This window comes from Cherax quadricarinatus, chromosome 4 (assembly GCF_038502225.1).
Source record: "Cherax quadricarinatus isolate ZL_2023a chromosome 4, ASM3850222v1, whole genome shotgun sequence".
Lineage (NCBI taxonomy): Eukaryota > Metazoa > Arthropoda > Malacostraca > Decapoda > Parastacidae > Cherax > Cherax quadricarinatus.
The window spans coordinates 27799056-27813952 of record NC_091295.1 but is presented as its reverse complement, the minus strand read 5'-3'; the positions used below and the strand labels follow the sequence as shown (position 1 = coordinate 27813952).

Genomic DNA, 14897 nt, shown 5'->3' with positions numbered 1-14897 from the left:
CCCAGGTCACTACTACACCATCACCCAGGTCACAACTACACCACCCAGGACACTACTTCACCATGACCCAGGTCACAACTACACCACCCAGGTCACTACTGCACCATCACCCAGGTCACAACTACACCCAGGTCACTACTACACCATCACCCAGGTCACAACTACACCGCCCAGGGCACTACTTCATGACCCAGGTCACAACTACACCACCCAGGTCACTACTACACCATCACCCATGTCACAACTACACCACCCAGGTCACTACTACACTATGACCCAGGTCACAACTACACCACCCAGGTCACTACTATACCTTCACCCAGGTCACAAATGCACCCTGGCATACCAACACTACACATCAACCACCGTGACTCCAACAGGTCACTCCCCTTCACTCAAGTGTGACACATGAGCCACCGACTAAAGGAGAGATGTTCTTAGTCTCGTGAAAAGAACATGTAACTAAAATTATTTATATACCATGGACATGCAGTATTTATGCTTGAAAAGCAATGTATTACACTTTAGCTGTAATATATATATATATATATATATATATATATATATATATATATATATATATATATATATATATATATATATATATATATACATATGTATATATATATATATATATATATATATATATATATATATATATATATATATATATATATATATATATATATATATATATATATATATATATATATATATATATATATATATATATATATACATATATATATATATATATATATATATATATATATATATATATATATATATATATATATATATATATATATATATATATATATATATATATATATATATATATCTGACCAGCCGGGCTGTGGCTCGTACGTTGGTTTACGTGCGGCCAGAGGTAATAGCCTGGTTAATCAGGCCCTGATCCGCCACGAGGCCTGGCCACGGTCCGAGCCGCGGGGCGTTGAACCCCGAACCCCCTCCATGTATACTCCTGGTATACTGCTGCAGTCTTGCTCTGCATTACATTTGTAAGTGACCCCTAATTGTAAACTCACATTAACACCTCCATACCTACCTATACCTACATTAACATCCTCCACTATCTGGAAACGTTCACCCTAAGTCTGGTTTTCAATTTAAATGGACATTTACGTGTTATCGTACACTTATATATTCCTACATATTTTGAAACACGTGTATTCACGCACACACACACAAATAGTTGAAAACTCAGATGAGTTATAGGGATATTAGGAAGTATTTCTTCAGCCGTAGAGTTGTCATGACGTGGAAGAATCTGGAGAGTGAAGTAGTGGAGGCAGGATTCATTTATAGTTTTAAGAAGAGGTACGATAAGGCTCTTGGACCCGGGAGGGAGTGGACCTAGTAGTAACTAGCGAAGAGGGGGTGAAGAGCTGTGAATCAACCCCTGTAACCACATGTAAGTGAGTACACACGCACACACACACACACAGGCGGGGCCAGAAGCTATGAATCGACCCCTGCAACCACAACTAGGTGAGTACACACACACACACACACGAGCGGGGTCCCACAGGGGTCAGTCCTAGAACCAGTGCTATTCTTGATATAAGTGAATGACATAGCGGAAGGGATAGACTCAGAAGTGTCCTTATTAGCAGATGATGTGAATTTAATAAGGAGAATTAAATCAGATGAGGACCAGACATTAACCAAATAACTGCTGCGGCATATGGGCGCCTGGCAAACCTGAGATTAGCGTTCCGATACCTCAGTAAGGAATCGTTCAAGACTCTAAACACTGTGTACGTCAGGCCGTACTGGAGTATGTAGCACCAGTTTGGAACCCACACCTGGTCAAGCACGTCAAGAAATTAGAGAAAGTGCAAAGGTTTGCAACAAGGCTGGTTCCTGAGCTAAAGGGATTGTCCTACGAAGAAAGATTAAGGGAAATCGGTCTGACGACACTGGATAACAGGAGGGTCAGGGGTGACATGATAACGACATACAAAATACTGCGTGGAATAGATAAGGTGGACAGAGACAGGTTGTTCCAGAGAGGGGACACAGAAACAAGGGGTCACAATTGGAAGTTGAAGACTCGGATGAGCCAGAGGGATGCTAGGAAGTATTTCTTCAGCCACAGAGTTGTTAGGAAGTGGAATAGTCTGGCAAGTGATGTAGTGGAGGCAGGAACCATACATAGTTTTAAGACGAGGTATTATAAAGCTCATGGAGCAGGGAGAGAGAGAGGACCCAGTAGCGGTCAGTGAAGAGGCGGGGCCAGGAGCTGAATCTCGACCCCTGCAACCACAATTAGGTGAGTACACATACCTTTATTAACCACAAAGTTTTTTCCATACAGTGGATACATTTATTTAATAATTTAATAATTCATGTTAAGCGCTGAGCCTATGTGGGTCATTCAGTGCCAGACAGACTTGGTGGAAGGCTGATCCTCAATCTGCTGAGCGCTTAACAAACGATCTTACTATCTGTACTCGCCTAGTTGTGAATATATTTACTAAGTAAAATCTTTTGCCCACAAAGTGGGCTTTATCAAGGTAATGTGGGTGAGCCTTGTGGTTAGCACAGTCATCTGCTACATCTAAGTTTCATTCACTCCTCCAGTTCTTGACTTAATCAAAATTCTTAAAAATACTATTCTACAAACATTGAGAGTTGATAGTTCTTACGTCGTCTTTCTAGACTCACGAGTTATCCTTCCTTACCCATGTTCTCTCTTTTTTCACTCTTAATTCCTTCCTTCCTTCACTTCTCCGTCCTTCCCATTTCATCTTCAACCTAATAAAATAGCTTTCTCCTTTCTCTTGTTATATCTAACTCCTTTTCTATTCATCAAACTCGCCCCTGACTCACCGTCAGGAAACAGGACAAGTGTTTCCTGACGTGGGCGTCAGTCATATGCTGATCTGCCATGGGAACTTTTGGTCATCTGACAGAGGCTTTCTTACACGGTTCACCCCTTTAAAAATTGAGATTATCGTTAAGGAACTCACCCCAAGTCCATGCTTGGGTTCCTTGGTGGCTGGAGCGATGTAATGCATCACTCTATCTACGAAGCTCCTCAGCATGCCCCTCCAGTCGTAGTCTCGCAGAGGGTACACGTAATCCGTCATCAGCCTCTCCAGGATACCAGGAGTCTGTCCACAACCAGTACAAATTATCGTGAGATACTAATCAAGTTTAGCAAGTTTAGTGCCTGGGGTGGCTTGATGTGTGTGGACAGACTTAAGCTGTGTGGAAATGAGGTTTAGGTTGTGAAGAGGTTTATAGTATACCTTTATAAACCCCACTTATGTACTAACTAGTATGAACTACATAAACCACAGTTATGTACTAACTAGTTTGCACTATATAAACCCCTTATGTACTAAATAGTGTACACGATATATAACCAACTATAAAAATTAGTTGATTGGTTTGGTAGGTCATTTATGTTGAATTTTACTCATACATAGTCAAATAAATATATTTTAATCCTTAAAATAGGAAGGAAAATGAGCAGTTTATATACAACTTTTGGTGTATGTGTGTGTGTGCACACTACCAGACTTGCGTATTACTGGACTGTTGCACCTGTAAGTAAGAGTCATCATAATATTGTATCTATTACAGAACATAATTATTACTGATTGTAAATTTATAATTAATGTCACTAAGTTGATTTATTGGGCTTATAGGCCATCGAGAGTCATGAAGGCTGCGTGTCTCCTGTACACCACCAGTCAAACATACTTTAATCCCTTTAATATATATACTAAGATATATACACCTACATAACCTTGCTTACTAATACTTATCCACGTTATAAATAAATAATTATTCAGTGCGACAATCTAAAAAATCAAACACTTGTTTATTAGAGAAGAAGTGCTACTTGTTGAAGTGAAGGTTCATGTCACCTGCTGGACGGTTGTGGTGGGTTGGCGGTACTCTTTGGAGGGTTGATAGTACTCGTTGGAGGGTTGGTGGTACTCGCTGGAGTGTTGACGGTACTCGTTGGCTGAGACTAGAGTAAAGGCTACCGCCATGACACACATCATCACCAACATCATCACACCTCGACTCATCTTGCTGTGGAAGACACAAACAACATTTAGTACTCTAGTACTTACCGTATTTGGTAATGAGGAACCAAAATCATTCTGCACTACTTCCATACTGTTAATTTATTATTAGTAGCAGTATTGTTATTACTTACATTATTATTATTATTATTATTATTATTATTATTATTATTATTATTATTATTATTATTATTATTATTATTATTATTATTATTATTATTATGTAGTTTACGGAGGTGTCTTGATGCCGGTTAAGGGCTCGTGGTCTAAGCAAGTGAAGCTGCCCTTCTTTTCCTTGGATCAAACATAATTACCTCGCATTTCAAAGCTGCTGTATGGCCTCTCTAGGTTTAGTGCCTCTTATAATAATAATAATAATAATAATAATAATAATAATAATAATAATAATAATAATAATAATAATAGATGTAAGAAACACGATGCGCGTCGTTCGTGTCGATACACTAGTAACATGACAGTTTATTTCATGGTCATTTTCGACATGGACGTTAGTAACGGCTATCTAAACAATTGTCATTGTTCATTGTACACTCGTCTAAGTCCCAGTTTCTCGGCAGATTCCCTCAAAAAACTATTTGCACTTGTTTAATTGACCTCCTGTTTTGAAAATGGTTGTTGTGAGCACAAACCATTGGTGGATCCAGGAGTGATGGAAATTAGGTAAAAACATCCATATGTTGATGGAGTACTTAAGTGCACCACAGCGTGAACCATACTGAGACCTATTTCACGGTGTTTGGGTGTGCTAATTTGCACCACATTTAGTATACCTTCCCCTTGAAAATGCGGAAGTGCATAATTGATCTAAAATTTCTAAATGCTTCAATTACTAGCAGTCTTATTTTCTAAATTCCTTCCCTTCTCCATAAGTGTTCCAGTGTGGTGTGTCTCGGTCCTGACTCTCTCCATCCCTCCCTTCTCTAATGTTGCATCACTTTCAATGTGACAGGGGAACATTGTTTTTATTCTCACGGTGTAACTATCATAGAATAGGGTTGTAGCACATTGATGTATCCAGTTTTATTCCGGATGTTCACTCAATATGTCAAAATTTTTCTTAAAAAAAAAATGCAATGCCTCTTCAACAAGCACTGTCCCTTAAAAAAACAAACAGGTCACAATTAAAAGACTAAATAGCCCTTACTAACTAATAACCTCCTTAGATCCATTGACAGGAAACATACATATGAAAAACAAAACAGAATGGGCTTAATTCCCAAAGAACTACCAAAAAAATGATATAGTACTTCGATATTACTCTGTACTACTAATCTCTCCTTCATTTCGGTATTTGTGCTTGAGGATCTACGGCAAATTACCTAAAAGTAAACCCAATGTTATCCAACAGAAATCAGCTATTAGAATGATCACCCATTCAAGTTCCAGACAACAACAACAACAACCCCCTCCCTCCCCACTACTTAAGTTTCAACTTATGAACATGCTACACATCCATATTTACCACTGTGCACTTATATATATATATATATATATATATATATATATATATATATATATATATATATATATATATATATATATATGCAAGGAATTCGCTTCAGCCAGAGATCAGTGTTTATATATATATATATATGCAAGGAATTCGCTTCAGCCAGAGATCAGTGTTTATATATATATATATATATATATATATATATATATATATATATATATATAGTGCCGAATAGGCAGAACTTGCGATCTTGGCTTAAATAGCAACGCTCATCTTGCCATATAAGACAAGTGAAAATTTGTGTATGCAATAATTTCGCCAAAATCATTCTGAATCTAACGAAAAAAATATATTTCACTGTGTTTGTTTAGTATTAAATTACTGTAAACGAATCTAAAATATATTTAGTTGGGTTAGGCTAAAATAAATTGCTCTTGTTATAATAAGGTTAGGTAAGTTTTCTAAGATTCTTTTGGTGCAAAATTAAAAATTTTGGAGGTTTTGTGGGCGAGGGGCTTGGACTTCCAGCAAGCGTGCATGAGCGTGTTAGATAGGAGTGAATGGAGACGAATGATACTTGGGACCTGACGATCTGTTGGAGTGTGAGCAGGGTAATATTTAGTGAAGGGATTCAGGGAAACCGGTTATTTTCATATAGTCGGACTTGAGTCCTGGAAATGGGAAGTACAATGTCTGCACTTTAAAGGAGGGGTTCGGGATATTGGCAGTTTGGAGGGATATGTTGTGTATCTTTATACGTATATGCTCTAAACTGTTGTATTCTGAGCACCTCTGCAAAAGCAGTGATAATGTGTGAGTGTGGTGAAAGTGTTGAATGATGATGAAAGTATTTTCTTTTTGGGGATTTTCTTTCTTTTTTGGGTCACCCTGCCTCGGTGGGAGACGGCCGACTGGTTGAAAATATATATATATATATATATTTATATATATATATTTATATTTATATATATTTATATATATACAAATATATATATTTATATATATACAAAAATATATATTTATATATATACAAAAATATATATTTATATATATACAAATATATATATTTATATATATACAAAAATATATATTTATATATATACAAAAATATATATTTATATATATACAAATATATATATTTATATATATATATATATATATATAACACTCTTTGGTATACCTTTTCAGAGACTTCATGAAAATAAAGGGGCATAAAATTTGGAACTCCCTTCTAAATGCAAAAAATTTCTCCTGCCACCAACTTCAAGAATATTGTCAGAAACCACCTCCTAAATCTGACTTAAACTCGATTTGGACAATTTATGTTTAGGCCTCACATATCATTAGCAACCCCTTGATCCAAATATTAGAATTCGTGCCGATGTTCACACGATCACCAATCTGTTTCAACATATATTAACCAAACTGTCATAATCAAATTGTCACAGTGTTTAAATGTTAAATATGACAAACAGTAACTTTCTATACTTGTCTCATTGTCTAGTTATTGTAAGTAATTTTAAGGCTGTCCTAAATGCTCTGCATAGTAAGGGACTTTCTGCAATGCAGTTTATACCCAGATATCAATTATATACTATACTCCATTTTACAGGAATAAATTAGTTATGTTTGTGTGAGATAGTGGTTGTTGCTGGTGTATCTATGGATGTTTATCCTACCTCCCAAACACTCCAGTCATGAATTACCTAACACTTCATCATTCCCTAAATTTCAGTGTGTTAGATCTTAACGGGTTTAGCACTTGTTCATGAATAAATCATACCCTGCTCTGTAGGTTACTTTTTATCTTTTACTATTTCAATGATTATACACAAGCAGAATATCGTATATTCATTCCTAAACAATCTATGCTTGTTATCTAATATTCACTCAAACAAATACGATCCAAATGTACCTACCCAAACTTGGAAATAACTTTATAATAGTTATTAATTATTATTATTATTATTATTATTATTATTATTATTATTATTATTATTATTATTATTATTATTATTATTATTATTATTTTATTTTAAAAACGTGCGAGTAATTCAGCAAATTGTTATTAAATGCGCTTTTTCAGTAATTTGAGAAGCGGTGATCAGCGCAAGCACTACACCACAAGCCAGGAACAGTCTGCCAGCTAACCAACCACTCGCATGAGACATAAATATGACCACATTTGTAAGAAGTGTAGTGTGGCTGACACCAGACTGTATCTTCACAAGTAAGCACCTGCTAGCAGGGGTGTGCACCGCCTGGTCTACCATACGTGAGCTATCACATTTTCTACCCTCATTAAAACGGTTAATTTAATAAAAATCAACCCATACACCGAACGCAGAATCTGATCGTGCAATCAAAATATTTCACCAAACGATTGTGACCCTAACAGACATCGAAGCAAGAAGAGAATCTTGGTGCTTAGGCCGTATGCCACCAAGGCAAGGTGACCTAAAAAGAAAAACGAGAGTTTTTCTTTTCAAATTTAGTAATTCTCAGGAAATAAAGTAATAATTACTGGGATATGAGAGATCATGCACCTGCGGTTATGATTACAGAGTAGTTATTTAGCAGCGTATGAGACTTGTTTACTAGAGCAGAAACAAGAACAGCAGACAGTGTGTATACCGAAAGGTGTACAAACACAGCTGCGATCACACACACAGGATATATACAGTATAATGAATCTGTTGGTTGGTTTATTTGGCTTAAAACCTATATAATACACAAGGTTTATTAAGGTTGCATGTCACCTGTATACCATCAGTCAAGGATGCTTTAATACGAATACAGAGAGTAAGTTAACCTTTACGTGTATACATTCTGAGATAATACCCCTCGAAATGCATATACATTTCTATTCTCAGTCCATGCACTTCATGAGATAGACTTTGTATATATTCTGAGATGTATAACCGAATCGTTGCTTACTAGTGTATATACTCTGAGAATTTGCTTTAATAGCACTAAATAAGGGATTCTAAATGAATCGCAACCTTAATGACTCACTTGTAGCCAACAAACTCCAAACATGACAAACTAAATGAGTTAAATATAAGCTCTATTCTATATACAGCAAAGGTATTTTTTATGTAAGCGTACAAGTAGAATATAGCTATAATATCCCTGATGCAACTGAGAGACTTTAACCCTAACAAAATGTGTAGTGGAGAGTCTAAACCCAACAGAATAGGTGTTATAAAGGAGAGATGTAGTGAAGGTGTATTGTGTTCCCTGGTGAGGCGCTAGTCTGCACCTGCTGTGCTTCATGACACACTTGGCTACACTCTCCCCTAAACACCTCACGCTCTCTTCATCCAACTATTCCAGTTTTAAGGTCAGTCTCACAGCTGTTGTTATTACTCTGCTTTTTGTCTAGCGATGATGATGCTACGACGTCATACAAAAAGATATTGACCGAGTTAAAGACGATGTTTGTGTTTCCTCGATTTTCGATAGCTATGTTTGGAACTTTGGAATGTTTTTGTGAAAACAATATAAATAACGTAGTAAATAATATACACATTGATTACTTTTTTTTAATAATTAGAAGAGTAGAGACTGTACAGAAATATTACGAAGCGCAGTATAGTTTTTCCATAAGTACACTTTAAAAAACCTGGAGAATCCCATTTTTGTATAAGATTCGAGGCCGGTATTGTATAGATGTTGCATTGGTACTGCTTTTCGTGGAATTGTATTTTATGACAACATTCAAATGCTATATGTTTTGTTCTAATAAATTATTATGATTTGTTGATTTCCTTTACACTTAGTGTGATTTATGTCTTTAGAGCTTATTCTCATAATCTGTAATTTTTGAATGAATAAATTTGTTTTTACAAATACTTAAATTGTTCCTGATGATGTGATCAAGAACCATCTTAATTTCAGAGCATAATGAAAAGTAATTTCATATATTGAGACTAGTAGTATGAAGACGGACAGATTTCAGGTGGGAAGCTTGAAGGGAGCTCGGTTTTATTCATCAAGTCATTGAGGAAAATGATTCAAGGGACTGCAATAATACTAGGCCATTTTACTCCTCTGGTATTAAATAGTATATTCTTTACCACCCAAATTTTACGTTATCATCGAGTGATATTTGCGGAGTTCGAGGCTTGGCTCCTGTCTGTGCCGCTTGACTTTCTTTGTCAGGCCTTCCTAGTTCCTGGCCTCATGCCATATGATTTCTCTTTAAATTGTGTAATGAAGAATACCAGAAGAGGAGGAAGCGCCATTATTTGCAAATAGGCATTTTTTTCAGATACATTTTTAAGAAAATCTTGCCTTTATCCTCTACAGACAATCCTCATAGTTTTAGAGTCAGCTTTTAGAACTGACGCAATAAGAGCTGCTGAGCCACTAAGAGAGGTTCAATAACTCCCTCAGCTAGCAGTTTGCCTAAAGCCAATTCAATAATTTTCCCTTTAATAAAAAGGAACAGATCTAGTTTTAACGTGTTTGGGAATAGCATCGTTCTTTAAATTAATCATTGTTACAATGCTTGAGATAGATTTATTAAGATCTACGGAAAAATTCTAACATGTCTTCAGTACTGTCCAGTTTACTGATCTTAAAAGACGCATCTAGTCCAGAGAGATAAATGCCTACTCAGAAAATATTTTTAACATAAGTTGTTATTTTTGGAATCAACTACGTATATATAAAAAAGTTGTGTTACTCCTACATCATTGTAGTGTACTCCCACCACAACCTTGCCCAATACCTCATTTGTAAATTATCATAGGCGCTCAACTTCTTGCTACACGGTTCATTGTGCACATTTAATGATTCTGCCCACTCTTTGGACAATGTTGAAATGTAATCCACTATCAATTACAAAAGGGACCTGTTTCTTGTTAAGAACAAAGTAATACTGTTCAGGCATTTATAGCAATTACATTATCTTTTAACACACTTGAATTATCCTCCGCTGAGCTGTTATCCTCTACCACCTTAAATTAACTGTGCTTTTGACAGTGGAGCTATTTGATAGTCATTCTATTCCCTTGACCACTCTATCATCCCTAGCCTTGGGCACTTTCTTGCTAGGGCTACGAAACATTTTTGATGTCTCTCTACACACCTTTTACTAACGTCCTCACTTATTACACAAATCGTATATAAACTCCTTAAATCTGTAGTTTACACTGTTATGAGGAAAATCCACAATGTTTACACCTACGTCTTTAACTTCCTGAACCCGTTTTTCAACAAGTTTTTTTTTTCTAAATTCAAGTTCCTTTCAAAAGTCTGTATTGATGACATACCTTGTAAGTCTGCATATTCCGACGGCCATGAATAACTGGTCCCCAACCCTAGGGCTAAACTGGGTCCCTGAATTACAGTCTTTGTAAAAGCGTACAACTCATGAAACGACTTTCCCCGTCTTTTTTCTTTCTTGAAAAGCCAAGAGACTGCGGTGATACGATGACTTCACAGTGTAATGACCCTTCAGCGACTGCTGGAATTTATTAAGCTCAAATAAATCCCACTGGGACCATTGTAAATAAAACCATAGATGTTTTAATACCCACGCCAACAAAGTAAGTAGCGAAATCATGAGTCAGCACATTATTATCTATATGTTTATACTAATTTGATAGATTACAAGTTTTAGGTAGAATTACTAACCCATGCTAGGCAATTCTTACTCACATCCACCCACATCCAATCATATACCCATCCAACCTATATTTGAAATTTCCCAAAGTTATCGCCCCCCAGTGACGCTACCTGGGAGCGCGTTTCACTCATTTACAACTCTATTGCCAAACTAGCACCTTCCTATATCCTTTATAAATTTAAAGTTGTCCCAGTTGAATTTGTTGCTGCGAGTCCTGTCTTGGTTACTTGCTTTGAGAACAGATTCTATTGTTCTATTTTAATTACTAACACTAGTTAGTTTAATACCTTTGTTATGCACCTCATACCCATCCTGTGGGAAGCAATCACAGGATTACTGACACACATAATTGGTCCGGTGACTGGACCGCAAAGTTTTGATAGCTGAACAAGTTACAGCAGTAATGAACTGTTTACATGTTTATCTGGTCCCAGTCGTAATGAATTATTTATGCAGACATAAATTAGGTCACACACATGCAAAAAAATTAAGTGGTAATACAAACACTAGAACATTTAGTTACTCACTGTTTTAAACATACTCTGTTACGAGCATTATCAAATTTAGACTCTCAGTACTAGCTTGTTATTGTTGTGAATTACAGGGCCTGCACTCTGAAGGAGGAGTGGGGATATTGCAGTTTGAAGGAAGGGGATCGGAATTGTGGTGTCGGCGCTCTTCTGGCAAAACAGTCATTAAAAGGCAAGAAACTATTCAAAATGCATTTTTTGCAGTCCATGTTCATAATTAGTTTCATGTCGGCCAGGAGCGTGAGCAAATTTAGATAAATAGGGCTATTGAATCCTAAGGAAGGAGGAGGGAACGTAGTAGTGCTGGATACATAATCTAAGCCGCTCAAACGTCACCACCGCGGTACGTTAACCCAGCATCAGCGGGATTCTTATAGAGAGTGTGGGTGAATGAAAGGAGATAAAAGAAAGGAACTACAGGTAAATGGTAAAAGTGGAATTCAAGGGATGGAGAGCCATTGTGATGGCATTTTATCCTCTCAAATTTCATATACCTCCCTTCCATACACCACACCACCCCTACTAAGGAGCTTCTCCTCCTGGGACGATGAACTTGTCTTTGCCGCCCTTCCTCCAAGGTTCGAATCCCATTACCCCCGTCTACACTTGTTTTGTTTTGCTTTCATTGTTAAAAACCGTTACAATTTTTTTTGTCTCCATTATGCTTGGTTTTTACCTCTCCCAACAAAACCAAATTTTAGAGTAGCCCCAGCCTTACATCTTAAAAAAAAAAAATGCGTTATTTGATTTATACCTTCTTCCATTCTAAGGCCACGCCTTGTAACCCTTTCGTGCTCATTATTTATACTGTGCGCGTGAGTGAATTTTTTCTAGCAGTATAACAGAATTTCTCTACAAATATGCCTGGTAACCTCTCTCTCCTATCTGGCTACACCCATACTTTAAACTCAGACAAACATCTTATTCTACTCGGCTACACCCAACTGCTACACAGTTAGTTTAGTTTAAGTTAATATGTTTATTATGCACCCCATACCCATCCTGTGGGCGGTAGTCAAAAGATTACAGAGGTACATAATTGGTCCAGGGACTGGACTCCAAAGTTCTGATAGCTGAGCAAGTTACAGAGGTGATGAACTCACAATGACATAGGTAATGAACTCACAATGACATAGGTAATGAACTCACAATTTACAAAGGTAATGAACTCCATGTAGGTCTGGTCACAATCATGACAAGTTACAAAGGTATTTACAGATTACAGAGGTACGTAATGGGTCCAGGGACTGGGCCCCCAAAGTTTTGATAGCTGAACTAGGTACAAAGGTAATGAACTCACAAGTTACAAAGGTAATGAATCCTGTAATAATGGTTACTTACGTTTATACATGGCTACAATCATGAACAAATTATAGTGTAATGAGCAATTCACACTTCCACACCCGGTCACAACTGTAGTGAGTTATTGGTGCAAATATTGATTGTTGAGTCACACACACACACACTCACACACACACACACACACACACACACACACACACACACACACACACACACACACACACACACACACACACACACTGACACTGACACACACACACACACACAAACACACAGCTAAAAGGTATGTCCTACGAGGAGAGGTTAAGGGAAATCAACCTGACGACACTGGAGGACAGGAGAGATTGGGGGGACATGATAACGACATACAAAATACTGAGAGGAATTGACAAGGTAGACAAAGACAGGATGTTCCAGAGACGGGACACAACAACAAGGGGACACAGTTGGAAGTTGAAGACACAGATGAATCACAGGGATGTTAGGAAGTATTTCTTCAGCCACAGAGTAGTCAGCAAGTGAAATAGTTTGGGAAGCGATGTAATGGAGGCAGGATCCATACATAGCTTTAAGCAGAGGTATGATAAAGCTCACGGTTCAGGGAGAGTGACCTGGTAGCGATCAGTGAAGAGGCGGGGCCAGGAGCTTGGACTCGACCCCTGCAACCTCAACTAGGTGAGTACACACACTCATACACAGACTCATACACACACACGCACACGCACTTATACACACACACACACACACACACACACACACACACACACACACACACACACACACACACACACACACACACACACACACACACACAGTTAACACAATGTCAGTAGGTATTAGTTTTTTTTTAGCCCTGTGAAGCATCCGTAGTATTCCTAGCCCTATGAGGGATCAGTAGTATTTCTAGAGTTATGAAGCACATACAGTAATAGCAATATTACTAGATTTGTACAGCTCCTGTAATAAAAAATATTTCCAGACTTGTTCAGCTCTAGCAGGCAATTGCCTAATATTACTTTAAAAGTCTAGAGTTGTGCAGCGTCAGTAGTAATATTTCTAGATGTGCCAAATAAGTTCAAACATTATGGATCCGACCAGGTAAACGATAATCTACACGCATAAGTAAAAACCTTGATCATTATTATATTCATGGGGAGGGCTAAACCCTCAGAGGTTATACCGTGCCTGGCGAATAAGAGGTAACGAAGTTTGAACCAAGTAAGGGAAGGGTATCTCTAATTCCTTTGATCAAGGTCTTTAACAAGCCTTAAGTCACTCTCTTGAAGGATTACTAAATATTCACCCAGTTTAATGCTGCCTTATGAATGCAATTGCAATAAAGATTTTTGTAGTAAGAACAGAAAATAGTTGAGCTAGACTTGTAAGTCATCATTCCTCTGTGTTAGTTACCATTTTGTCCTAGGCACATGTCGATTAGACACTAGGCCTGTTGTATATGAGTACGTGTGTGTGTGTGTGTGTGTGTGTGTGTGTGTGTGTGTGTGTGTGTGTGTGTGTGTGTGTGTGTGTGTGTGTGTGTGTGTGTGTGTGTGTGTGTGTGTGTGTGTGTGTTGGCTCTGTGTGTGTGTCTGTATGTGTCTGTGTGTGTGTCTGAGTGTTGGCTCTGTGTGTGTGTATGTGTGTGTCTGTGTATGCGTGTATGTTGCCTTTATGTGTATATGTTGACTGTGTGTGTATGCTGGCTGTGCGTTATTTGTGCGTGTTGGCTGTGTGGGCTGGAAGTTCACAAGACTTGAAGGCATAATGTTAGTAAGTTCAACTGGGCTTGGGGTTATAGTGAAGGCTAATTAACTATGCTTGAGGTCATAGTGAAAGTTAAGGTCAGTGGCTTGAGGTCACGGTGAGGGCAAGTTCAACTGGGCATGAAG

The 14897-nt window shown here is 37.5% G+C and overlaps 1 protein-coding gene across 1 annotated transcript in view; it reads right to left on the bottom strand.

Annotated features, from left to right (window-relative positions):
- The window catches only part of LOC128684388 (uncharacterized), an 80164-nt gene that overhangs the window by 4073 nt on the left and 61194 nt on the right, over nt 1-14897 (bottom strand). Inside the window, exons 2-3 of the mRNA XM_070095459.1 lie at nt 3903-4074; nt 2997-3140 (exon numbers count right to left, since the gene is read on the bottom strand). Of these exons, the coding sequence (XP_069951560.1) occupies nt 2997-3140; nt 3903-4070 (312 nt within the window). The 5' untranslated portion in view covers nt 4071-4074. The remainder of the gene's footprint in view (nt 1-2996; nt 3141-3902; nt 4075-14897) is intronic.